The sequence below is a fragment of the Podarcis raffonei genome, chromosome 1 (assembly GCF_027172205.1).
Source record: "Podarcis raffonei isolate rPodRaf1 chromosome 1, rPodRaf1.pri, whole genome shotgun sequence".
Lineage (NCBI taxonomy): Eukaryota > Metazoa > Chordata > Lepidosauria > Squamata > Lacertidae > Podarcis > Podarcis raffonei.
This window is the reverse complement of record NC_070602.1, coordinates 33,043,527-33,070,942: the sequence shown is the minus strand read 5'-3', so window position 1 is coordinate 33,070,942 and position 27,416 is coordinate 33,043,527. Positions and strand designations below refer to the sequence as shown.

The window sequence follows — 27,416 nt, the reverse complement described above, 5'->3', positions numbered from 1 at the left end:
ACGAACCAGTGCTTTCACTGTTAAAAAGGTATGTGGCAACTTTAAGGATTTATCTCATGTTCTTTGGGGAAAGTGGCAGTCCACAAGAAAAGAAAAGAAAAGAAAAGGGAGAGAGAGAGAGAGAGAGAATCTTCAAGGACAATGTAATAACAATAAAATAACAGATGCATTCAATAACTAGAATAGTAATAACTCAAAGTGTCTTCATGCTGACTTGATATCACGCTGGCCAATTATGCAAATTCTAATGAAAGGTCTCTTCCTTTATATGGCGAGCAAAAATATGCCTGTCACAAAACTTCCACTGAGAGAGCCAAACTCCAGAAATGCTTCCAATCCTATAACTTGTTTAACCAAGAAATCTATAATCCAGATGGTCAGGAGTTTTTGGTTTGGTTTTTTTGCTAGTGCACTCTTCCAATTTGCTTTTCGGTAACAGCATTAAAGTCACATGGACTGATTCCTGGGTGGCCAAGTTCCTAGGATCTATGAGATGCATCCTGCCCAAAGATCTCCAGGCACAAATTCTCTTCCATATTTTGCATAAACAAAGAGGGTAGGATCCAGACTGGCAGGAGCAGCAGCAGCTGCACTTGAACAATATACAAAGATCCTCCTTCATGTGGACCCTCTCTGAAAAGTCCCCTATCAAGGTCCAAAATTAATGTGGGGCTGCCATTGGAAGGACATTTTACTCTTCCACTGTGTGTGAGCAAAAGTTCTTTCTGCTAGTCCACAAAGCATATGGATCTAACACAATTTTTCTCTTCTCTCTCTGACTTGTCCCTCCATTCATGTGTCTTTGCTCAACCTATTTCATTATATTGATCAATGTCAGGGGAGAAGGAGAAGGAGAAGGAGAAGGAGGAAGAATGGGAACTATAGTAAGTTTCCCTATTCCCATTACAAGAGTGTATAACCTTACTTACCAGTGCTGGTGACAGTGAAACATTTCCTAGTAATTTCTTGTATTGTTCAAAGGTGAAAAACTGGAAAGTAAATACAGTGAAATTTAAAACTCAAGAATGGAGTAGAGATTCTTATCAGAGAAAACTGTTTACCTTTATTGGTCTAACAAAAGACAAAGAGAATGATTTGATCTGGTGGTCCGTTGTTGAGTGATTAGTACTACATACAGGGCTTTGGTTAAATTTGAATCAGGCAAATTTTGTTCTCATATCACTTAAACGTATATTAGAAATATTCAGACTATATATATACAGACACACACCCATATATACACATACATACAGATACCAAGCACTCAATCCAATTACAACAGCTTTGTATTTCAATATCTTCTTTCCTCTTAGCCCAGAAAGATAATAATAATACTTTCCAAACTTCTTCAAAAATCAAATAACTATTTGTCATTTGTGTAGCTTCTTGTGCCAAGAACAGACTGCTCCTTACCAAACAGTGCAAAGCTTTCCTCCTTATTCCAGATAGTGAATACAGGGCAGTTTTCTCTTTTTCTTATGATCATTGAATGTCAATTTAAACAACTTAGACTGAACCAACACTTGCAAAATCCATCATTGTTGAGATCAGCAATACTGTGCTATTACGATTTGAGTAGTTGACAAAACAATTCTAAATTGCTCCAGTCTTTGGTACAGGAATCATTCCTTTAAAACTTGGTAAGAACATTGGATCAAGCACAGTATTAACGTTAAATATCACCATCACTATTGGGTTGTTTTTTAAAGAACCAAAACGAAACAATGGTTTGGATCCAGAGGTACACAAGTGTAAGGCTGCTTGAACCTGGACTTTTCCACCCCCAGATCCCCAGATAACTATTTAAAAGCAGATTTTCCAACTGTGCAAATTTCTCACTAGAAACCCCCACACTAAAAAGGGGGGCAGGAAACACAGTAAACACAAATGGTGCTTTGCTCCTTGCTTACACTATGTATCAGTGGCAATTTCTGCCTAAGAGTCAGGAGAGCTTATACATTATACGGCAATGATTCATTCATGGATCTGCCTCCATTCAGTAGCTAACAGGTGCAAAACCAGGAGTAATTTAAGGGCATTTACAAGGATGTGATGAAGCATTACCTGCACAAAGATGTCGAAAATATGATTCGGGCCACAAAGAAGGCATTTTAATATGGTTTGGGCAGTTTAAGTATGGAAACTGAGCACATTCTTCCCTTGCAAAATTTGTGCACATGCTTACATGCTGCCCCTATTACAGCCTTCGGTTAGGTGATGAATAAACACACAGACCCAACATGTCTAATTCCTCTCCTCTCATTTTTCAAACTGTACATTATCAGCTCTCCAACAGCACACAAATTTTCTCAGTTCCACAATTTGCACACTAAACACACCCACCCTTTGAGCCCCACTCCACAAACCTTGCATGACATTTTGAATGTGGTCCTGCAGTGGGAAGGGAGAATTGCCCCAAGCCATCACTCTCCATGGGCATGTGGGGGTGGAGGTAAATGTCAGCAAAGCTGCTTTCTGTAGCAATTGGCTGTGCAGAGATTCTCATGGCAAAATCAGCCACACAACTGATCCAGCAGACTGGAAAAGTAACTTCAGCACTCCTTTCTGGGTACTTCTGCACGACCAAGTACCCAGCGGAGAACTCGGCTGCATAGCTGTACCAGGCATGTCTCTCTCTTCCCCACACTTGCCATCACAAATGGCCTCGTGGGCCAAAGTGGGAGTTGCACCAAGCCAAATTTGGCCTGCAGGATGGAGTTTCTCCACCCACTAGATGTAGAGGATTTACATCAGGAAGACTAGTCTTACAGTAAGAGCTGTTTGACAGTGGATCGGACTCCCACCAGAGGTGGTGGACTCTCCTTCCTTGGAGGCTGGATGGCCATCTGTCATGGATGCCTTAGTTAAGATTCCTGCATTGCAGGGGGTAGAACGACATGACCCTTGGAATCCCTTACGATTCTATGATTCTCCTTGCTGAAGCTGTTATTTCCCATCACTATTCTCTGGCTTTGACACTATTTTGAGGATACCTGGTGCGATAAAAAATACCATGGCATTCACACACACGGGATATATTCAGAAATGACCCTTACATTTAAAATTTCAGAGAAAAGACATTGAGTGGGTAACACTGCTCAGCAGCTGGCAACATGGCTGTACCCTGGAGCAGAACTGTTTTCACTGACATCCAATGAAGGGGTCCCTGGAGGGTGTAAGGGAGTCTACCTGCAGCAACTGCCAGTGCCTTCTTGTGGAGCACCAGCTCAGACCTCGAGAACCATAGTTTTTGGTGCAATTCTCCTTTTCAGCATGCTCAGGCTGCTTTGTAAAGTGTAACATTTCCCTTTGCTCCAGTTCAACCCCATTTGAAACCGGTTTCACACATGGTACCCTTGGAAGAAGCATTCCACCCTACCATATTTCTGTCAGGAGCTCATCCTACACTCAAGTAGGACCCTGGTAGAGACACATGCCTGACTGGCATGTTCCCTCCTTCCTGGTCGATTGTTCGGGAGCTTCAAAAGCTTTCTTCTGCCTGAACATCACAGCAACCGATGCCAACAGTCATCGGTACATTTAGGGATCCGCAGAGTATTCGCAGTTTGTGTGACAGACCTCAGCAACTCAACATTTTGGCTAATCTACTTTATTTACATATAAACACACACGGAGCGCTGCAACATGGCTCCCTCTCTCTCTAGCATCAGACAGCAAAGAGAAAAAGAACAAAGGACAATAGTCCCACTTCACGGAACACAGTAACACAAACATCCTGTCTCCGTTGCTTCCCACTCTGTGGAGTCAAAACATATACCGTCATGTGATAGACAACAATCCCATGACTGCAATCATGGAACAGGAATTCTAACAATTTCTACCAGGGCTTCTGCCATATTTTTCTCCCAATATTTAACTCTCCTTTGACACCAAGTCCACAGGAGTGTGGAGTACTGGGCCAGTCGCAGATGCTTGAAGCATCCCTCAATGTGGTCTTTCTTCTGGAGGACAGGTGCCAGTGGTGGGTGGGGCTAGAGCAGGCTTCCTACAACTCCCATGATCCCTAGCTAGCAGGACCAGTGGTCAGGGATGATGGGAATTGTAGTCTCAAAACATCCAGAGGCCCGAGGTTGAGGAAGCCTGGGCCAGAGGAGAAAGTGGATGGAGCAATTTACCCTTGTGCTAATTTCTACACATGTACACACCCTTCTTCATCCTCTACCCTGGAAAGCAAGAGGCAGAATCAGAGTTCAAAGACATATTCCAACTGAGCAAAAACACTAAAGAAGGTGCAAAGTGGAGCTGGTGAGGGGTGTGGTGTGGCATGGGGAGAGTTTGATGCTTCAATGAATGGGTGAGTGCCTAAGGCCAAAGAAACTTTTCATGTAAGATGACTTGTAGTATACAGATGGGATTTTAAATCTCCTTTAAACATTTCCGAACGGATGAAGCACAAGTATTATGAAACATGTCACCTTACACCATGTAGCACATGGAAAACTGGTCCTACTGCAGTATTCAAAAATGTATCTATAAATCAGAACATGGTAAGTTAATATCCTGAATCCAGTATAGGATTCAATGTTAAAAACTGTGCTACAAACACTTGTGAAAAATTAATTTGGACAATAACCCTACAATATGTTTGTACTCAGAAATAAGTCCTATTGAGCTCAGTGGATTGCTTTGAAACACTGCAATTTTATACGCAAAGCTCTGGGAGTCGTATGTCTCCTTGAAGTCAATGAGACTTCACTTTGAGTAAACTTACGAAGGATTGTACTGTAGAAGTGAGCAACAAAATCAATGCAAAATTAGGTGAAATTAGGACTGCGGCCTAAATGGCAAAATTACAGCACAAGCCTTTGCCTGTCTACTCAGAGGTAGGCGCCATTGAGTTCTATAGGGTTTCCTCTCAGAAAAGCATGTATAGGATTGAAGCCTAAGTATCAAAACAGATTTTCATATTGCACATTCAACTAACAGATCTACCATTTTTTCTATATATTGTCACAACGAACTTTTTCATGGAATTTTAGGTATTCCTTTAATGTTTCCCATACCCTCCATGCATGCTACCTAGCAATCTTTTGCACTTAAAATTTGCTTTCAAAATACAATTGCTTCCTAAAGCCATAAAGAGAAGAACTAGTTAGTATGCAGCAACTCTGTTTCATATTATGGGGACAGTTTTGAAGCTGAACAACCCTAGGAAACTCTAAATGAAGGACCAAAATGCACATAGCCAAGCGAGTACGACTTAGCCTTTCAGAAAATTCAACAGTTTGCTTCAATGCTCACTTTTTTTCAGAGCTCAAAATGTCCTTATCATAATAGAGTGAAGCAACTTTTGTTGCTGTTGAACAGTGATATTTATTTTATTTTATTTTTTGCTATGGTAAAAAAAATAAAATGCTTTCTTCACAAACTTCCAAAGAAAAATAATTGCAAAATATATGTCTTCGTGTATCTAATAACCAGTGCTGTCCATCTGGCAAAGATACATTTAAATCTAAGTTCCACAGAGGAGAGAAAAAACGTCAAAGTACTTACCATATGTCTCAATAACATTAAGGTAAAAATGTCTGGAAAGGAACACGTGCAAAATATGTATTTGCCCAACAAGATCATCTGTTAACCATTGTACTGGCACTGTTCATGTCTTTTCTTTAAGTCGAAACTAAATCAGGGCTATAAAGTTTGGCTTTTTATCCTTCAGAATTACCAGCTTTCTTTCAGAAAGGGGGGCGGGCAGAGAAAGACAGAAAGAGGCACAGACAGACAGACAAAGGATCTGAACTCTTCAAAGTGAAATTGTCTTTGACACATGGCGTCCAAGTGACATATTACCTTAATTATAATGGCTTTATTTTTACATGCAAATGGATTTACCAAAGGAATAGACAATTATATTTTTCTTCTGAACAGGAACTCGGCCTTGTTTGTTTATCTGAGTGATCTTTTATCAGCGCAGCAGTTTTATAATTCAAGGCAGCCTTTCTCTGTAAGTTTCCCTGAGATGTGGATGGCAGGTATGGAGGCAGCTGTACAAAATTACCACAATACAACTCGAATTATTGTATCAAATTTGGAAGGGATTCCAAGGGCCATCGAGCGTGTGTGTGTGTGTGCGCGCGCACACACACACACACACACAAAAACGTTTGGTGATTCACCCCCGCTTCTCTGGGTAACTCTTTCCTAGTAAATTGGGACAAATCTACAATTTCCTTAGAAGTAAGTGCCACTGAATTCAGTGTGACTTTCTTCTGAGGATTGTATTGTTAGTGTTGAAACAAAGCTCATGGGGAAGGTCTCTCAAGCAAGTTGTCCCAATTCAATCTATTCTAAAATAAAAATTCCTAATTTATAGACTCATAATTATGTGAACATCCAATTATAGATACTGATGGACTTTGTATATATAAATATAGTGTGGGGGGGGAATCTTAGTCTGCAATCATCATGTATTTATCAACAGATGTTTGAACATTGTGTGTGTGTGTGTGTGTGTGTGTGTGTGTATGCATTCACATGCATGCAACCACAAAATCTGCTTCCTTATCTAAATCAAGTACTCCACATTCTTTTCTCTTTTTCAATCTAAGATTAGCAAGCAATCCAGACAATTCTATCTGAAATGCAAGGTTACTAGCAGGCCACTGAATTTCAGATTGCACGGCACAGGAAGTATAAGGAAAGTTTCTCCTTTAAAGAGTGGATGGACAGAATGTGCTCTATAGTACTCTCTGAACATCTAACCCAGTATGTGAGGGTAAGCCTGAGGTTTTGCAAAGAAAGAGCATTTGGACACAGTGTGTATTTAAGCTATGTCAACCTTTTGTATTTGCCCTCCCCTATCATCCACGGTGGGGAGGTTCTGTATCCTAAAGGGAAGGCCCAAATTAAAATGGTTCGCATCTGGAAAGAATTCAAAGACAACTTTTATTTTTACTGATGTGTATTCAGCAATGGTTTATATGTTATCAAGTTCTCCATTTTCATACCTTATACTGCTGCCTAATTCTGTGTACCATTCACTACTCAATAAAAACATTTATAATGAAAAGAAAAGAAAAAGAAAAGGTAGAGACGGGCTACTACTATTCCATCAATTCAGATATAGTGAGACATGTGTAAAGAGGTCTACACTCAGCTTAATGGAGTTCTAATCTGAAATTCCAGGTGGTATAATACTTGCTTAACTCGCCATCTATTTCATGGAGGACCCCAGACATCCATAGGGCCTGCCTTTTAAAAAGAATTTATGGGATCAGCAGTTTCACCTGGCCCTACTGTTATATGGCAGCTGGCCACCCACATCAGTTTTCTGAAGCTGAATCCTGGTTGTGAATCTTTCTAGCTCACACATAATGTTTCTCTGACTAGGTGGCAGGTCGAGCCCCTCACTTCTTCATTTTTTTTAATTGTTTGAAACAGCCTGGATTTTAATTATTTATTTTGGTGTTTCCATTATGTTTCGCAAAAAGCTGATTTGAGCACAGAGAAAGCAGGCAATGTTTTACACAAAGAAACAAAGCCCATTTGTGAAAAGCTCTTAATCGCACAGAATTTTTACAGTGCTATTTGGAAACAAAACAAAAAATCAGGTTTAAAAATGTGTGTTAGCGTTTTATTGGTTACAGTATAGTTATTGTTGTTGTTAGTTGTTGGCATCTTGGTGGGGTGGCAGTACAGTGTACCTCGGGTTAAGAACTTAATTTGTTCCAGAGGTCCGTTCTGAACCTGAAACTGTTCTTAACCTGAAGCACCACTTTAGCTAATGGGGCCTCGCGCTGCCAGAGCACGATTTCTGTTCTCATCCTGAAGCAAAGTTCTTAACCTGAGGTACTATTTCTGGGTTAGCAGAGTCTGTAACCTGAAGCGTCTGTAACCTGAAGCATATTTAACCCGAGGTACCACTGTATTCATTTGACCTTCCCCTGGCCACGTGGCCATGGCTTACTGGGAGGTAGAAGGCAAAAGGGCGCTGAGGTCGTTGCATGCAATTGCACTGGCAGGAAAACTAGATTTGTTTGCCAGTGGTTTGCACCGCACCAGCCTCACCGCTGCCTTCTCTCTTCCCCTCAACATCTTGGTGAGCAGCAGCAATGAGGGCAACAGAAGGTCAGCAGAATACCGCTGCCCTATCACAATCATAATTTAATTTGTATGCCACCTTTTCATACTTAAAACCATGCTCAAAGTAGCTTGCAACGTGAAAAGATTTGCATAATTACAAACATAACAAAAGTAATAATAAACCATAAATAAAACACATCCAAAAGTGTGCAACCAAATTGAACAATTTCCACATAAATCACAGTAAGATCTAAAAAATAAAGATACAAAACATTAATATCAATAATAGCAGCAACAAACACACCTAAACAATGCCCCAGCCCCATCAGCTGCTACTGGTGTTATCTCATATGTTACCTGTCATATGTTATATAACAATAGTGAATTATATTAGTGGAATAATACCTTTACTGCCCTTTTGGGAGTTTCAGCCAAGATTGGAGGGAGTATACCTTTGTAGAAACCGAACAATCTATTGAAAGAAGAAAAAGAAAAGGTTATTCAGGTATGTACTGTATGAGCATTAGCCAAGTGGCAAACCTGTTTTCTTTTCAGAATAAAACAACTACAGTAATCTCAAGGCAGTCTTAATTATTCAGAACAGCCCTTATTGTCAACAGTGAAGGTCTGTTTTCATACTGATTGTGTAACTACTGCTGCAGTCCTTAAATTACGTATCCTGAGATAATGCCACTGACTTCAAGAGGACAAAACTGAAATGAATTATTTGAGGAACATGGCTCAAATCTGAGTCTACACCTCTGAAAGAATAAGCGAAAAGTAAACACAAATTCAACACACAGTGTATATAGATTAGGGCTGGAAGCTATACTATCCAATAATAATCCTACTCAGAGTAGACCCATCAAAATTAAGAAATGGTGGTTTCAATGGGTCTACTCTAAGTAAAACTTAGTTGGATACTATCCAGTGGGACTTCATATTTATTATAATTTATAATTACATTTATAGCCTACCCCACCTCCAAGGAGCTCAAGGTGTCATATATGTAGGGTTGCCATATATCCAGAATTTCCCTGACATTGCTGGGATTTGGCCGTTAAAACCGGGTCCTGGCAGAAATTGCTTAAATGCACGGGAAAATCCAGACATATGGCAACCCATGTAGAAAGTGTAGCTTTTGGAGAAGTTTGGCAAACAAAAAGCAAAAGACTTGTGTCCAGATTATCACTTTCTGAAATATGACAACCCTATATATATGGTTCTCCCCACCTAAATTTATCACCAAAATTGATTAGATTAGGCTGGGGGTGAGGGGCTGGGGCTCGAGTCACCCACTGAGCTTCAGGAATGAATTGTTGTCTTCTAGGTCCTAGTCGCACATTCAAACCATACTACTTTTTATGCAGAGAAAAACATCATTCATTAATTGTTTACTATCTAGGTAGGTAGACTTTCAATAGGTAATATAATCTTTAATGAATGGAAAGTGCTAGTGCATACACACAGATACAACCATTTGGGAGAGGGGAATTGAAAGGCATATGTTTAGAAGGCTCCTTCAAAATTTAATTCAATTTGCAGGAACAGTTGCGGCTTAATTTCACAGTTTGATTTGTGTATATTTTCCCAATCATAGAATTGTAGACTTGGAAGGGACCCCGAGGGTCATCTAGTCCAACCCCCTGCAATGCAGGAATCTCAACTCAAGCACACATGGCACGTGTCCATCCAGCCTCTGCTGAAAAACCTCCAAGGAAGGAGAGTTCACCACCTCATGAGGTAGACTGTTGCACTGTCAAACAGCTCTTTCTTTCAGGAAGTTCTTCCTGATGTCTAGTCAGAATCTCCTTTTTTGTAACTTGAATCCATTGCTTCAGGTCCTAGCCTCCAGAGCAGGAGAAAAGAAGGTTGCTCCATCCTCCATGTGACAGCCCTTTAGACAGTTGAAGATTGCTATCATATCTCCTCTCAGTCTCCTCTTTTCCAGGCTAAACATACTGTCACGGTCTGGTTTATGGGCGGTCGAAGTCCTGGCAGAGGACATCAGGACTGGGGGCAAGATGGTGGGGTGGGAGCAGGAACAAGAGTCCAGAAGCCAGGAGTCCGGAAGCCCAGGGTCCGAGGGTCAGAAAACCAGGGGATAAGAAGCCAAGGGTCCGAGGATCAGGAAGCAAGAAGCCAAATGCAGCAAGGCAGGAAGCGTGTTGCTGTGGCAAAGAGCCAAAGGGAAATGCTGACCTTATATGCCTTCCCGGCTCTTGCCACCAGGTGCTGTGAGTTACCAATCGGCCTCACCTGTGCAGCGGCCCCTTGCCTCTTGAGAACAAACTTAGGAAGGCCCCAGGCCTGCTAAGCCCTACCGGTCACAGGGCCTGGCTCCTGCACACACTCCTGACACATACCCAGCTCCTTCAAGCGTTCCTTGTGAGGCTTAGTTTCCAGACTTTTGATCATCTTGGCCGCCCTCCTCTGCACACGTTCCAGCTTGTCAACATCCTTCTTAAATTGTGGTGCCCAGAATTGAACACAGTATTCCTGGTGTGGTCTGACCAAGGCAGAATAGACCGGGGACTATTATGTCCCTTGATCTGGACGCTATACATCTTTTGATGCAGCCTAGAATAGCCTTTGCTTTTTTTTGCTGCTGCATCACACTGTTGACTCATGTTAAGCTTGTGGTCTACTAAGACCCCTAAACATATCCAGAACATATGAATGTGAGCTCTCCCTACCCCCCTTTAATTTGAGTACTCTTATACAATCCTCATGTGGGTCTTTGCCACCATTTTGTATCTGGCATGGCTAGAGGAATTACATGTAGCTTGAATAGATTTTGTTTAAAGGAAGGAGTGAAAGCAGATGGTAAGTGTAAGTGAGCTGGTAAAGGCACAACAGACCCAGCTCATCACCTGCCTTGCTGAAAATCAGATTTCTATTAAATTCTCTCCCTCAAACACCTTGCCTCCAGAAGGTCTGTATGACTTGTCATCAATGGATCGTAGCTTGTGTAAGACACACCGGATCTGTCTTGTCCGCACCTCAAACATCTATGAATTGACTTTGGCCCTGCATTACAAGGGTTCAACTTGAAGTCTACTTGTGCCCCTCAAGAAACAGACCAAGTCAGTGCATGTGGAGAGAGGGAAAAGAAAATGTGCATTTGATCTAGGAACATAGGAAACAGCAAATAATGGAAAGCACATGAGCTGTGAGCAACGAAAGCCAAAAACTGCCCAAGATATAACCAGGATATCCTGTGACGGGAGTCGTATCCTTACAGATATTTCTGCAGAAGCAACCTTGCTGGGAGGCAAGCTGGGACAGCTGTTTCAAGCAGTAGATTTTGGGGCTTCAGAAGAGAAATCTTTATTCATACGCATGAGCACGTGTCAGAAGAAAACCACACAAAAACACTGTTGTTGTTTTTTGCACCATCTATTTCATTTTATGTTTTTGTAGATGGTGGTCATCTGTCAGTTTTTTCCTTGTCTTATGTCCAGGTTGCCACATTCTCTCAGCAGCTTCATGAATGTATCATGAAAACATACCATGAAAATACGCTAGCATTTTATTTATTTATTTTTAATATGCTTACCATATCTTAATTAAAAATATGTATACACACATACACATACACACACACACACAATCAATCAATCAATCAATCAAGAAAAACCACATAAAAAAACAAAATCATAGATCACAGGTTATCAGATAACTGTCCCCTTAACAGTCAGTATAACCTTGGTGGCATAGAACAGTTTTAGCAAAAATTTAAAAATGAATCCTGAAGACCCATGCTGAATATCTGTTGGAAGGGAATTCCATAAGACTGGGCCAATGACACTGAAGGCTCAGTTTTGTGCTGATAAGCCTTGCCAACCTGGGGGACAACCAATCATTCCTATAGATGATCTCAGAGATTTTAGTGATCATTTCTCCTCATATATCTCATATATACATCTGTGGTTGTTATTTTCATGAATACCTACATTTTATGCAAACTTCCCCTCGGTCTAAGCATTTTTGTATACTTTTTTTGGTTGGAGAACTGCCCCACAAAATTCAGGGATGTGTGAATTTCAAAGGATAGCTGTATTTCACTTTACATTCAGAAAAGGGCAAATTAGGTAGGTCAGTTCACATTAGAAGAGATCAGTTCAAATTAAACTATGAACTGAATAAATATATCCTCCACCCACAGTTATATTGGGCCCACAAAATATTACTGATCAAAGTTTCATTATTATTATTATTATTATTTATCAAAGTTTCATTATGAAGGTTTATGCTGAAATGTTGGTGCGCAGAGTTATAAATAGAATCTAAGAATGTGACATAGAGGAAGAATTAAATTCACATGATGGTGTTGTGTATTGTTACAGGATTCATTTATGTTGGTCATTTTTGTTGGGCTTCTGTTCTCTGGTGCAGCCAATTGGGCTTTCTCCTGTCCTAAGGGTCAGAGAACTCTCTGGAATGTGACCGTGCAAGAGACTGCAGTGAGGAGGGGAGATTCAGAAAAAACTGTGAAGCTTGTCTAAACTCTAGATCTAAACCATTACTTTATGGAAAGCCAGCTCAATATTTACATTTCAACATGGTATTTTTTTAAAAAAAAATTGTGTGTGTGTGAATTACTTTCCCTCTAATTTGCTCTTCAAGTAACTCCCTAATTTATTTCCAAATCTGGTTCCCCCGCCTCCCCTTTCTTTTCTTCTTAACTTAGTGGGCTTGGGGTGTCATTAAAGTTAGCAGTATCTCTATAATAATAAAGTATCGTATGATATAATAATATATAATATATGCAGCTGCCTCACTCTGTCTAATGGTAGGGCCAGGCCATGCTGAATGCATACAAGTGTCCTGCAGTAGTTATTTTATGGCACCTGACTAAAGTGGGCATGAAGAAAGAAGCAAATGTAAAGGCTAAGGGGCAAGTGATTAGTTCTTGGCTCCAGCAGGGAGGAAAGACTTCTTTTCTGCCTGAAAGTAAAGAAAGAGTCAATCTCTGCCTCTGACGAAAACACACTTCTGATAAATTTATACTTAATAAGAATATAGTGGCTACAGCGTTAGTAGCAATGACATTCAGGCAATCCCCAATTATCATCACATGGGGGTGTAAACATTAGGTGTGGCCTCCAATCTCAGCTCTTCCAGTGTGCCAGCACCACCAGTCCCACAGCTCCCTTTGGTGTGTTGGGGGCAGAACATCTGCAGTGAGTAGACTACTCTGCTTGTGTTGGGTCCCTGTGTGATTTAGACGCCTAGAAGTTGGGAGTTCTAAATTGCGCAAGGAACCTTTGTGGGTAAAAAGAAGGCCTCCCATTTTAGCAGTTATCCCTCCAACTGGTGGAGGACAACAGAGATGGTGATGAGGGCAGCTACTGTGCTCAAGATATGGATAGGTCTTAAGGTCCCATAACAAATTCTAGGATTCTCCCTTCTCCTTCATTTTTGCTATTGTTCAAGGAAGAGGACAGCACCACCAGCGATATAGATACGTGTTCCGAATTTCAGCATGAAAGAGAAGACAAGAAAGTGTCACCACATCTCTAAACGTTTAACGAAATGGAAAGAGTTAACAGCTGCAGCTTTAACCGAAGCACAGTTAAAATGCATTATTTTGTTTCAGCATTAAGCATCTAAATGAACATCACCATTCAATTGTGTTCTGGGCAGCCACCCAAATTCGTCTTTGCAATAGTTGATTTTGAAACATTACAGTCAATCATATCTTCCCAATTTGTTCTTCTTTAAGGCTTTAGGCACCCTTCTGGTTTCCATTTCTTGTTTGGAAGCCTTGAGTCATCCATTTTGGCAACATGTCCAACCCAAATCAGTTATTTTCTCCAAATTATATTGAAATTGGGATCTTGCTTAGTTTGTTGTTTTCCTCCCCTGTCTCTCACATAATTTTCCCTTTAAGGATCAAATACAAAGCTGATTGAAGGCATGCATATAATATCCTCTTTCTTCAGTTGCTGTCAAATCCAAGCCTGTTACCCACATACTTCTGTAATTGAAACAATGACAGAAAGTACCTTTAGGGCCCTGTTCCCTTGCCCTGCATGAATCAGGGGTTCACTGGATTTAGATGAGTTGCAGAGTTCTGCCAGTGAAGATGCACAGAATGTTTGGTGTGAAATGTACAGTATTACTGATGTTAGAAATACTTTTTCAGTTTGGCAACACTAGATGAGTGCTCTTAAAAATACACCACACAGTGCAAAGTGCATATCTGAGTAAATCATAGGAACACTTCCACGGATATTTGAATTGTGGCACCTTGATTTAAATTAATTTTCATAAGCTGACGCCAGGCTGCTTGGTGGGGGATGGAGGGGGCTATTGTTTTTGTATCTTTATTACCGTGTTGCAAATAAGTTCAAAAATTATTCTCTCTCCCCCCCCATCTCCCTCACCTCTTTCTCTCTCTGATTCCCATACAGTGCTGAAATAATAATTTATGATTCATTAAAGGGGGAAACAATCAACCTGGATGCAATTTTGATGATGGATCCAGGTTTACAATGGGTGGAGTTCTGCTCACGGAGATGCTCTGCTGGTGCAAGTGCAGCAGGGTTGTGACATTCACAAATTCTTCCTTTCCCCTGAAAAGTGAATCTACAGGGTTGGGGGACTTTTGAGAACAGCAAGGGAGGGGGTCACAGGGGACTGTAGGGCAACAGGGAGTTGACAAAAAAAATCTCCCTCCTCTGCTGGATCTATTACAGTGGTACCTTGGTTTTTGAACATCTCGGAAGTTGAACGTTTCGGTTTTCGAACACCGAAACCAGGAAGTAAATGCATCCATTTTCGAATATGCCTCAGAAGTTGAATGGCTTCTGCTAGGTGTTTCTCAATTAAATTTGCAGACTGCCCTTTGCACCTTGGTTTTCGAACATTTCAGAAGTTGAACTGTCTTCCAGAACAAATTATGTTCGAAAACCAAGGTACCACTGTATTATTATTATTATTATTATTATTATTATTATTACTACTACTACTACTACTACTACTACTACTACAAAACAACAACAAAATAACATTGGTAGGATACCTTTTATTAGAATCAGCTAAAATATTTTCTTATTATGTTGGGTTCACTTCATTAGAAATGGGAAGGGACTGTTGTTGTTTTTATTGGAAAGGTATACCGCTGTTTGTTTTGTATTTTTTTTTAATGGAACAGCATAACTATTTTTTTTAAAAAAGATATTTATTAAAATTTTCAAAATTAATACAGTAAGAATATAAAAAGTCAAAAAGAAAAAAGAAAAAAAATACGAAAAAACAGAAAAAAGATACATAAAAATTAAAAACACATTAAGTTCACCAAAATTTACTTTCATTGACATATTTTCCCGACCTCCTCATACCTCCCCTTTTTGTATTCCAATTCAAATTATTGATTCAGCAAATCCTTAACCATAATTCTTAACCTAATAAATTAACATGTTATTATTTTACTTTTACTCTTTCATCCATTTCCTCAATTTATTTTGCTAACCTTATTTTCCTTTAATTTAGTTCATTTTTTTAAAAAAACCCAAACTTAAACATCAATACTTATACATCAATACCTATTCTTAAAACATTCTTTCTAAAGTCGACCCAAATTCCCTTCCACGAATTTCCCAAATTTCATAAACATTACAAAAACAAAAATAAAAGCAAAACACATTATACTTATGTACCCTTTGGATCCCCAAACCCCACCCCCCTTTCCCGGTTCCAGTCCCCAACAAATGTCCATCAGTCTTAATCTAATATTTAGCCTGGAGATCTCACATCCGAGGCTCTTAATTCTCTCTCAATTCCTCTCTGCTGGTTTTTTTGATAGTCCTTAAAATTAAACACCAACTCTCGGAGAAGCTCTGGCCCTTCAGGATCCATGTTTCTTTCAACCAGTCCTCCATACTTAAAGGTGGAACCCAAATCTTGTTTCTTACTCCTTTCAAGTCCAAATGTCCCCAAGGCTCCAACCTCCACCTTGAGCAAATTTATAATCCTTAGGTCTTCGGATCTCCACATAAGGAGATCTTTCCTTTCTTCAATCTCCAATTCAGGCCAGATTTTCCACATCAAATTCTTATTTTCCTTCATTACCATCATGTCAGGCCTCAAGTCCTCCTTCATCATCTGCAGCTTTTCAGGGACAACATATGTCTCCTTCTCCAAATTCTCAAAGTTGTCAAATTTCTCTTTCTGTTCAGTTGAATAAACTTCCAGATTCAACTCCTTATCAGTTTCAATGATATTGTTTACAGTTGAGTCCAGAGTTGTAACATTTATAGCCAAAACATCAATTTGGCCTTGCAACTTTCCCAAGAGAACAAAGACTCTGTCCAATTCAGCCTGAATTCTCCCTTCTCCAGCCATTCTTGTAATGTCCCAAATCCCCCTCTAGAGGGATTTTGGTTTCTTAGTGTTCATTCCAATCCAAGTCCAAAAATCCAGCTAGTTTGTATCAGTTCTTCCTTGTTTTCAACAAATTGTAACAAAAATTGTAACATATATAACCAGCAGAAGCAACAGAAACAAAGTTTTCTTTTTCCGTTTTGACAGCTACTTTGACAGCTGTCAAACTCTTTAGTACCTCATCGACAGGCTCTCTCGCGGAACACTCCCGGGTCCGGGAGGGTGGCACTTCGGTTCCCAAAATTAGCTCTTTATCCTCCAGCAAAATTTCTTATACTGCCAAATTGTGAAATTAAAGTCTTTTACCAAAGAAGAAAAGAAGAAAAGGTTCTCTCGACCTTAGTTAGCAGGTCTTTGCTTTAACTTGTTTACAAGACGGGGAGGCAGACTTCCTTTTTACACCTTCCCCGATCGTGCCTAATTCTTAAAAGCAAAATTTTCTTTACAGTACCAATTTCCGTAGTACTCACGGGTTGTTACTTTTAGAGTCCAATTGTTCATAAGAAGAAGTCAGCGCTCTCCAACCATGGCAATGCGGCTTCACTCTGCAGGAGAAGCAGTCGACTCTCCGCACCGCGCTGCTCACCCCGTCCCCCGTTCCAAAGCCTTTAAAAAGGCTCCTTCACAGGTCAGGGGGGCGCAAATGGTGCCCGCCGAGTCACCAGGTTCACAGGCTTCACCGCCTGTGATTTTTATGGGTCCCCGCGTCGCCGCAGCGGCAAGACCCGATCCTGCAGAGCCAATTCCCTCCGGAGCTCAGAGGGAATCCGCCATTAGTTGATGGCGCTAACCCGGAAGTCCCGGAACAGCATAACTATTACTATTGCTGCCACCACTAACATTATGGACAACGATGATACAGTGGTACCTCGGTTTAAGAACAGTCCTATTTAAGAATGATTCGGTTTACAAACACCACATCGGGAATAGTGTCCCGGTTTGAGAACTTTACCTCAGTCTAAGAATGGAATCTGAACAGTGGAAGGGCACCAGTGGCAGGAGGCCTCATTAGGGAAAGTGCGCCTCGGTTTAAGAACGGTTTCAGTTTAAGAACCGACTTCCAGAATGGATTAAGTTAGTAAACCGAGGTACCACTGTAATTTTAAAAGTCCATTACTGCTACCATTATTATAAATTCTTTGTGGGGAGATATTAGGTAGTATATCTAGTTTAACCTTAACAGATCTCAATCTTAAAAACATCCAAATTCAAAGGAAATTGGTGCATCACTGACAGGATATATTATCAAGGAATATAGGCAAGGATCTGTGATGTGTACTTTTAACATCCGCAAGATTAGTTCACAGGCTATTCCATAGTTAGCAATACATTTCCTATATTGCTGCATTCAAATGTCTGACCACAGCCTAGATAAACCACACATTATTTACAAGTAAAAAAAAACACCAGTTTGCTGTGGGTTCTTTTTAATACCATTCCACTCATTACTAGCTGTATGTAGGCCAAGTTGAAGTACATCTCAATTTGCAGATAGTCACTTAGGAAATTTATAAGCAAAGGGATTATAGTGAAAATGAATGTAATCCTTTCTTTTAAAGTATACAAAATACCTCTTCAGAAGTTAATCAAACACAGTTGAACACATACCTAATGCTAAAAGGTTTGTGTATTGTGCATTGCTGTTTGGTATTCCAGTACTTTCAGCTATAATACTCTGTGTACTTGGCATTCAGCATCGTCAGGCATGGTGCTATTCTACATCAAACTAAGGAATATGTTTGATATCCATTCCATTCTGCACGTACTCTCTATATTCTCTATAAATTTACTAAAAATTCATTGAATATTTGATGCCTTTTTCTGATGTCCTATATCTCCTTTAAATATTTGAGCATATCTGATTGCAGACGTGCAATATCAGTTATGTTATAGATGACCTGCAATGACACTAGTATCAAACAGTATCAGACCAATTGGCTTCAAGTAGGTAGCCGTGCTGGTGTGCCGTAGTCAAAATAAATTAAAACAATTCTTTAAAAAGATAGTTAAAAAGACTCTTCTTAAAAACCCAAAAACTCCCTTAAAAGAATCAAGTCTTCAAAAAAGTTGTATGATCTAAGAAGGTCTTTAAAAGAATCCTTCCAAAAGCATTTAAAAATTAAAATGCAGCACTTTAGAGACCAACTGAGTGGTTTTAGGTATAAGCTTTCATGTGCATGCACACTTCTTCAGATACACTGAAACAGAAGTCATCAGGCCCTTATATATAATCAGAACATTTGGCATTAGTATCAGACAGTATTTGTTGGCCGTCATAAAAGAATCTTCTTCTTTGGCGATCACTCGTAGCCGAGTAAGATTGTCTTCCATAAACATGGTTTTAACAATGAGTCCGCCAGTGACTGTGGAGGCCAATTCTGGATTCACACGTTCTTCCACAGTGGGGACATTGGTTTCTGGGTGGGAGTTGATCATGGTGAGGGTTTGCCAAGTGTGCCTTCCTCTTAGCACGTTTCTCCCTTTCGTCCTGAGTTCGAGGGTCTTCAAAGCCCATGACACCTTTGGTAAAGGCTGTTCTCCAACTGGAGCGCTCGGAAGTGTTTCCCAATTGTTAGTATTTGACAGCATGTGATATTCAACAGCAAGTGAAATACAGGATTGTACTCAACATGACACTAAGGTGAGTGTTCTGTCAGCGCAAGGTTTTCTCCTAGCACAATGGAATGTTCTCTGCCATCCCCCACCCACCCCATAAATCTGTTCTGGGGGTTCCCCAGCCTTGCGGAGCATATTTGGCAATAGTGAGGGGCATGCACAGGGTGAGGAGAGGGAAGAAATACTGTTGCATTAGTACTAATCCTTGCACCAGTGCAATAATTTAATTGAATAGTGGCTTTCATATTGAATGTGAGTCAAATCAACAAAGAAATGCCAACCATTTTAAAGGCGAAATTTCACATTTAAAATTCAAAACTGAATTCTGTATTCAAAAATTCACATTCAATATCAGATAGCGAAACAGGAAAATATGACAGCATGTCTACTGTGCTCCACTGAATGCAAAGAGAAGTTATACTCAAGAAAAGTATACACATTACATAATACTCATGCTATAATATGCCCATTAAAGTAGTAACTTTATTACTTATTCCTTTCTTCCTTAGGGCTCAAGGCAGCATGCATGCTTCTTCCCCTCCCAATTTTATCCTCGCCTCGCCTCTGTGAGGCATATTAGGCTGGGAGACAGTGACTGGCCCGTAGTCACCTTGTGAGCTTCCTGGCTGAGTGGGGATTTGAACCCAAGTCTCCCAGTTCTTAATATAGCACACAAACCACTACATCACACTGGCTTTCTAAATTCCCAAAATAAAGACACTTAGGGCAGCCCAAGAAGAAGGACACATATAGTGTGGAAAAGGAGATCAATCTAAGGCAGTGAGGATGCTAATGAAATATATTTTTAGACTACTTTGGAAGATTCCAGCTCAGAACTGGCTCAGGAACCACTGGGTTGGCCAACAAACGGATGAATAATCAGCATCAATCTAATTTATTTGGAATGACAGTCATGGCCATATTTACAACATATGGGTCAGATTAAGTAGTAGTTGCGCGCCATCATCATATGTGACTTTGTTATTTTTGCAGAGAAACGAGTCTCCCTTCCACAGTTATTAATCACCCCTCAATCTCTTGCTCAAAACCCTTGCTAATTTTTGGCTGCCTGTTCTGTTCACGACACACCTATAAATAGATTCAGCAAGAGAAGGAAAGATGAGAACACTGTCCTCTCTTCAAGCAACAGAAAGCGAAACTGTTAACAATTGCCTGGTGTGCTGTTGTTTTTTTAAAAAGTGTACAAACTAAATTCAAATATTATTCCCTCTAGCCTGCAGTACTCTATCTACATATTTTTTGTAGCCAAGTATGGTTTTTTTGGGTAAAGTCTAGAGGGAAGATGGGTCTTATGACCTCAGCTGTGTACTTTGCAGCAAATGCTGAGTATTCATTAGTGGTTCAGAAATCCACATCTTGTACTGAAATTTAGCTTATAGCTTTTTCTTACTTCCTCAGAAAAGAAAATGGCAATGGTTGTATTCTGTTGTAATAATACATCGAACAATAGAACTGAGCCCTGTCATCTTGGTTTACTCTTATTGTGAATGCTATTGGTCAACTTTAGGGGACGCGGGTGGCGCTGTGGGTTAAACCACAGAGCCTAGGGCTTGCTGATCAGAAGGTCGGCAGTTTGAATCCCCGTGACGGGGTGAGCTCCCGTTGCTCAGTCCCAGCTCCTGCCAACCTAGCAGTTTGAAAGCACGTCAAAGTGAAAGTAGATAAATAGGTACCGCTCTGGCAGGAAGGTAAACGGCGTTTCCGTGCGTTGCTCTGGTTTGCCAGAAGCGGCTTAGTCATGCTGCCACATGATCTGGAAGCTGTACGCCGGCTCCCTTGGCCAATAAAGCGAGATGAGAACCGCAACCCCAGAGTCAGCCACGACTGGACCTAATGGTCCAGGGTCCCTTTACCTTTACTTTTATGGGTCAACTTCAACATATTAGGTATATCAGCAGGGTTGCCGGTCTCTGGTACATGTGTTTTTAAAATACAGACCTTATTGTCTGGGTTAGGAAGTAGACCCAGGATCTTGGAGGAATCTGGCAGCTCTGGGGTGGGACTATTGTAAAATCTGGTAGATGAAGTGTGGTGTCAAGGTAAAATCAAGGAGTGCGAGCAGAGCTTGACAGAATCTGGAGCTTATTAGTTTTTCAGCCCTAGGTAACCCGTAGTACTGGTTATCTGACAGAACAATGATTAACTGGTTATACCTGTAAATAGTAACTAGCTAGGAAATGTATTTATTGGTACAATGGTTTCCTATGTTCCTAGCTGATGAGCAGCCAAATATCCATGGTGGGGGTAGATGTGTTAGTTTTGTACCATATGGCTCCCATCACCCCCCATTGTTCTCAAGACTTTTTGAGTCTGCCACAGAGTCAGCATGGATGCAATGCTACCTGACTCATGGGTGAACTACATGTTACATGAAAATCATGCATCCAAGTCCTGAGATGGGTCCTGAACAAGAATTAGATTTGAAATCAATAGGGTTGAGCCAAAAAATCTCAACATGTTGAAATAGGGGAGGGCACTAGCTAAGGAAAGACTGCTACAGAGCGCATTTTGTCCCATACAAAAATTGGAGGATATATTCATTATGGTGTTAATTTCCACAGTCTGTGCCACACAAATACACAAACACCCCACTTGGCTTTTCCCTGCCTTTCTATTTACAATAGAAAACAGTTATAGGCAAGCCAGAAGAAATTTCCCCAAAGCTTATAAACTAGAAAAATGTCTCATTATGACTCAGATTGTCAGAACTGGATGAACGTTCAGCAGGCATTTTTAGCTGTCCAAACACTAGGGCAAAAATTATAGAAGGATTCTTTTCTGGCCTTTTGCTAACAGAACTTTCCTTTGCATAACAGGTACATCAGGAAACAGTCACTGGTTAAATATTGCACCACACCTAGGTCTATTCACGCAGAAAAATGTGAGAAAATGCATTTGGAACTTTTGTTATGAGAGAGGATGACAGCAATTTGTTCTTTTCTCTGACGTCACCAAAGACAAACCTTTGCAATTGTATGCTGAGTGTACTGACAACATGACACAGAATTAAGCTATTTAATATCATCACAAAAGAATGGATTAGTAAGGAATCAGTTTCATTGCAGATTGATAGCCTTCGCTGGAAAGAAGTATTTTATTTTATTTTCGCATCAGCATATCTACATACAGTCACAATTAGTAGAGTACTATTTCCCACCTTACTTTTAAATAAAAAGCACCAAAGGCAGTAAAGATGACTGTATTTATTATTTTATCATTCTGGCTACCTTAATTCAATACACACAGCAATGGAGTTTGCAAACACTTCTGCATTTCCACTTATTGGTGACTGCATTTTAGATTACTTAAAAGTACCAAATTTGCACTTAAAAAAAAATAACCTCAATGTCTAAATAAGCTCACTTGTAGGCAAATATAACTGCAGGTGCAAGATGCTGTCTGAGTTGATTTGCACTTCCAAATATACAGGCAGAAAGCATTTACATGTGCCAATTTCCCTTGCTTACAAGGCCACATTGCTTAGAGCTGCTTTTATCTGAATTTTCATTTCTATGGACATATGCTCAAACTCATGTCATATGGACTAGTTACTAACTAAAATATTCACGACAGCCCCCACCCAACACTTCATGCACAGCTTCTGAATGAAGCAGGAAGTTCAAGGACTTTTTCAACATTATGGTTTTGCTTCATGGAGAGCATTTATATGTTGAGAAAATCATGGAAAGTGCCTAGCTTGTCATAATCCACGTAACAATATGTGCATAGAAGCTACATATTCTGCATAATGATGTAGATAATTAATAATGAGGAGGAGGAGAAGTAGGGATTTGATATCCCACTTTATTACTACCCGAAGGAGTCTCAAAGCGGCTAATATTCTCCTTTCCCTTCCTCCCCCACAATAAACACTCTCTGAGGTGAATGGGGCTGAGAGACTTCAGAGAAGTGTGAGTAGCCCAAGGTCACCCAGCAGCTGCATGTGGAAGAGCGGAGACGCGAACCCGGTTCCCCACATTACGAATCTACCTCTCTTAACCACTACAGCACAATCATATGACAGTTGTTATCTGTGGAAAGGGGGATGAATGCACACTATCGCCATCCCATCAGGTCCTATACATTCAGCATGGATGTTTATCAGTCACCAACTATTATTATTATTATTATTATTATTATTATTATTATTATTAATAATAATAATAATTTATACTCTGCCTTCCCTCAGCTGACATATAAAAATGAGAACCACTATAAACATAGAAAAAACAATAATTAAGAAGCAATTAAGTATTGGTAGAAGTAAAACTATATGCATATATAAAATTTATTAGAACCATGCAAATAACTATAATAAAACAGTGTGGCGCCAGCCCTTTCATTAAAAGCACTCACTTCCCAAAAGCATTTGGAACAAATACCTTTTGCTATTATCCAGCAGGGCTCTTCTTATGTTAAGCATTTTAATATACTATTAGTTATGGTGGTTTTTCTCTCTCCAAATGTCCTGACGTGGCCACATGCCATTTTTGCCTCCTTTTGAGGTAGGTAAGAAAGAGAGGGAGAGGGAGAGAATCACTGCGGCAGCTAGACTGGGAGTGGCTGCCGAGAGCACATAACAGCGGTCCTGAAAGACCTACATTGGCTCCCAGTATGTTTCCGAGCACAGTTCAAAGTGTTGGTGCTGACCTTTAAAGCCCTAAACAGCCTCGGTCCAGTATACCTGAAGGAGCGTCTCCACCCCCATCATACAGCCCAGGCACTGAGGTCCAGCGCCGAGAGCCTTCTGGTGATTCCCTCACTGTGAGAGGCGAAGTTACAGGGAACCAGGCAGAGGGCCTTCTTGGTAGTGGCACCCTCCCTGTGGAATGCCCTCCCATCAGATGTCAATGAAATAAACAGCTACATGACATTTAGAAGACATCTGAAGGCAGCCCTGTTTAGGGAAGTTTTTAATGACTGGTGTTTTAATGTATTTTTAACCTTCTGTTAGAAGCTGCCCAGAGTGGCTGGGGAAACGCAGCTAGATTGGTGGGGTAGAAATAAATTATTATTATTATTATTATTATTATTATTATTATTATTATTATTATTATTACTACTATTATTATTATTATTACTATTTCCTCATGATCAGCCAAGGAACTTCATAGTTGATCAGGAATTTGAAGATCAGTCCCCCAGATCCAAATCCAGTTGTTGTTTGACTCCAAATCCTATCACTTCCAGATAGCATGGCTAACGGGAGTTGTGTAATCCAACAACATCTGGAGAGCCACAGTTTCCCCACCCTACTCCAGCCAGTGCCTTATCATTTATTTTTACCACTAAAGATTTTTGTTGTGAACTTTCCCAGTCCTTTCCATCAAAAGCCAACCCATCCTGTAATGCATAGAGGTCCCTTCTGCTGTTTTTTTAATCAGGACTTGTCTGTCTAGATTAGTGGTGACACACACACTACGTAATGTCACAGTCCTTGTAGATTTTATTTTTCAAACACCTTACAATGTGTTCTTTGAACAGCCAACCTGCCTCAGCAAGTTTCATTCCCTTTTTGAAATGTTTTCTTTATCTGTGTTCTTTTGATCAGTCAAAACGTTCCAGCCCTAGCAAAGAAGAGCTGCCATCTTGGCATGCAAGGAAATAATGTCAATTAATCTTAGCTGTGCAGCACCATAGTTATTGTTGTTATCATTCCATATTTCTTCAAAACAGGCCAAATGTCTCCAAAGGCCTTTAGGCTCCTGTCCAAACTTACAATGCAGATGATATAATAAACTAAAATCAACTCACTGTAATTGACTTTTCATTTTGAGCTAGACTAGGGTAGATTAGCATCAGGCTCATGTAATGCACAGTGATTCCACAAGCTGGTTTACAACCATCTGGCTTCATCAGAAGACCCGTCACAAAGCCAACATAAATAGCAGCTCATTGGGCATGACTAAATGATTATCTGCTTTTATACAGAAGACATGCAGAGATACAACACAAACATGATCCTCTGCAGCCAGTATGAGGAGAGATTTTGTAAAAAATAAAAAAATAGAAAATGCCTCTCCATATGTCTGCCAAGAAAATAGACACTTGAGACAAAATTTTCTTCCAAGCCATAAAAGTTTGATTTGCATTCTTGTCCTTGCCTAACAGCTCATGGGAAGGAGTTACTCTATGTCTTCATCCAGGGCCATCCCAATACATTTTGCTGCCTGAGGCAAAAGACAATATTCTGTCTCCTCCACCTCCATTCCATGTACAGAAGCTTATTCGACTGGCTGTCAAATTTTACTTCAGTGCTGACAATGGGATAGCATCCTCCTTTGCATTTGGGGACAGCAGTCTCATTCAGCAGATGCATGACAAGCCTATGGTAACATAGCTCTGAGGAGAATACATACATACATACATACATACATACATACATACTTTTATTAGTATGCTGCCTTTCTATAGTTCAAACCATGCTCAAGGTAGTTTAGAACATGGAAAAAAAATTACAACAGAAAAATCATAAACAATAAATAAAATATCAAAAAATACATAACCAAATGGAAGTATTTCCACATAAATTGTAAGATCTAAAATAAAAACAAATCATATTATTGTTATTTATTAATAATATTAATAATAGCAGCAACTGCACCCCCAAACAATAGTCCTTAAACAATATCCCAGCTCAATATAATGTTGAGGGTACTCAGGATAATGGCTGAGATGAAGCCACTGTTGTTCCACCACCCCAGGACCAGCAACCTGAGGAAATTATCTCATTCTGCCTAATGGTAGGGCCGGTGCTCACTTCATCTGGTTGTTTTTTAATCCTCAGAATAATTCTAGAATATTGGTGCAGAATATTAGGTGCAGAAGAACAGATCAAGGCTGATCACCAGACCTTAAAGCAGACCTTATTTGAATAAATATTGTAATATTAAAGATATGTAACCACTTGAAAGAAACAATTAGGCCTAGGATTAAAATGGAATTAAATTTATAAATAAGAAAATGTACGATAAGGAAAGCTATGTAATATGATTAGGACTGTGATATGGTCTTTTGAAAGACTGATATTGGAAACTGCTACATATAATTACTAAGAAATTTGGATGGAAGAGATTCGAGGAAGTCAAATACTATGTTTATGAAGATGGATGGTACTTAATTTTAATTAATTAAGTGGTAATATGCTGTATGTATCTTTTTTCTCTTTTTCTTTTATTCTTTGCTTGTTTTTATTGTTAATCTTTTTTCCCCCCCTTTACTATGTTTATCTACTGAAAATAATAAATATTATTTGGGGAAAAAATAAAGTAAATAAATTGGTTTTTGGGGGTGTTTGTAACACTGATTCACAATGTCCCAGTGAAACTGCTGTTCATATTTCCCTGCTACCCCTTCCCTTTCCTGAGCCCCCCCCCCACTTGCCTTGGGTAGCTGGCAGCAGAGGCAAATCGCAAGGCCGAAGGCATGCCTAACATCTTCTCCCACAGCAGCGTATGGGGATCAGATCCTGTGTAATGGGAACTCCACCACAAGGGAATTTCCCCCTTGGATAAGGAGGACTGGCAAGGAGTGTCAAAAAAAAAGGTGGGCTTAACCAGCAATAACGGGGCACAGCCTTCTCCCTGGGTCTGTGGGTCTGGGTTCCCCAAGATAAAGGGAGTGGTGGCAGCATTACCGGTTCTGTTTTGTCCTGATTCTGTAAAAAGTAACGGGTCTGCCAGCCCTGCTCCAGAAACCTGCAAAGGCAGGTGAGGGAGGGGCAAGCGGCGGGGGCCCGTTTACCACACCCCAGTTCAAGTAAAAGCCAGCTTGTGGGGAAGCCGTGGTCAATCTCCAACGTATCCAGGTAGGACTGGGAGAGACACCAAGGGAGAGACCTTGGAGATCCCCTGCCAGTCAGTGTAGATGGACTAATGGTCTGACTCGGTATAAGGCAGCTTCCTATGTCCCTATGCCCACCTTAAATTGGCCACTGATCATTTGCAATATCTTTGTATACAACTTCTCCCCCCACCTTCAAGCCCCAAATTGGGCCCCTTCCTCTTTTCTCAGTCAGTCACCCTACACAAGCAGCAGCAGAAACAAATTAACCTCTAAGAAATGCATGCTGGAAAGAGGCTATAGGAAACTAAACTTACGTGAAGGATTTAATTTTCTAGCAACGTTTGATTAACGCACATTTTTTTAAAGAACTAATTTAGCCTCCAGGTAGATGATCTTTATTCTATTATACCGTTTAATGAAATGGCATTACATTACAGCAAATCAGACACCTAAGTTCTGCCTAGAATTCCTGAGCAATGTCGATTTTCAGTATTTCATTCATTCATTCAATTATATTTTTTATCCTTCCTTTCTTCTGAGGACCTCAGGGCAGTGCACCT

At 40.2% G+C, this 27,416-nt stretch overlaps 1 protein-coding gene across 6 annotated transcripts in view; it reads right to left on the bottom strand.

Moving 5' to 3' along the window:
* Positions 1 to 27,416, bottom strand: part of SLC25A21 (solute carrier family 25 member 21) — a 274,630-nt gene that overhangs the window by 16,092 nt on the left and 231,122 nt on the right. For 5 of the 6 annotated variants that reach the window (XM_053380149.1, XM_053380122.1, XM_053380112.1 and 2 more), the window contains 2 exons: positions 8,449 to 8,515; positions 930 to 989 (listed from right to left, as the gene is read on the bottom strand). In XM_053380149.1, the coding sequence (XP_053236124.1) occupies positions 930 to 989; positions 8,449 to 8,515 (127 nt within the window). The remainder of the gene's footprint in view (positions 1 to 929; positions 990 to 8,448; positions 8,516 to 27,416) is intronic. The other variant, XM_053380158.1, reaches the window with a different exon arrangement.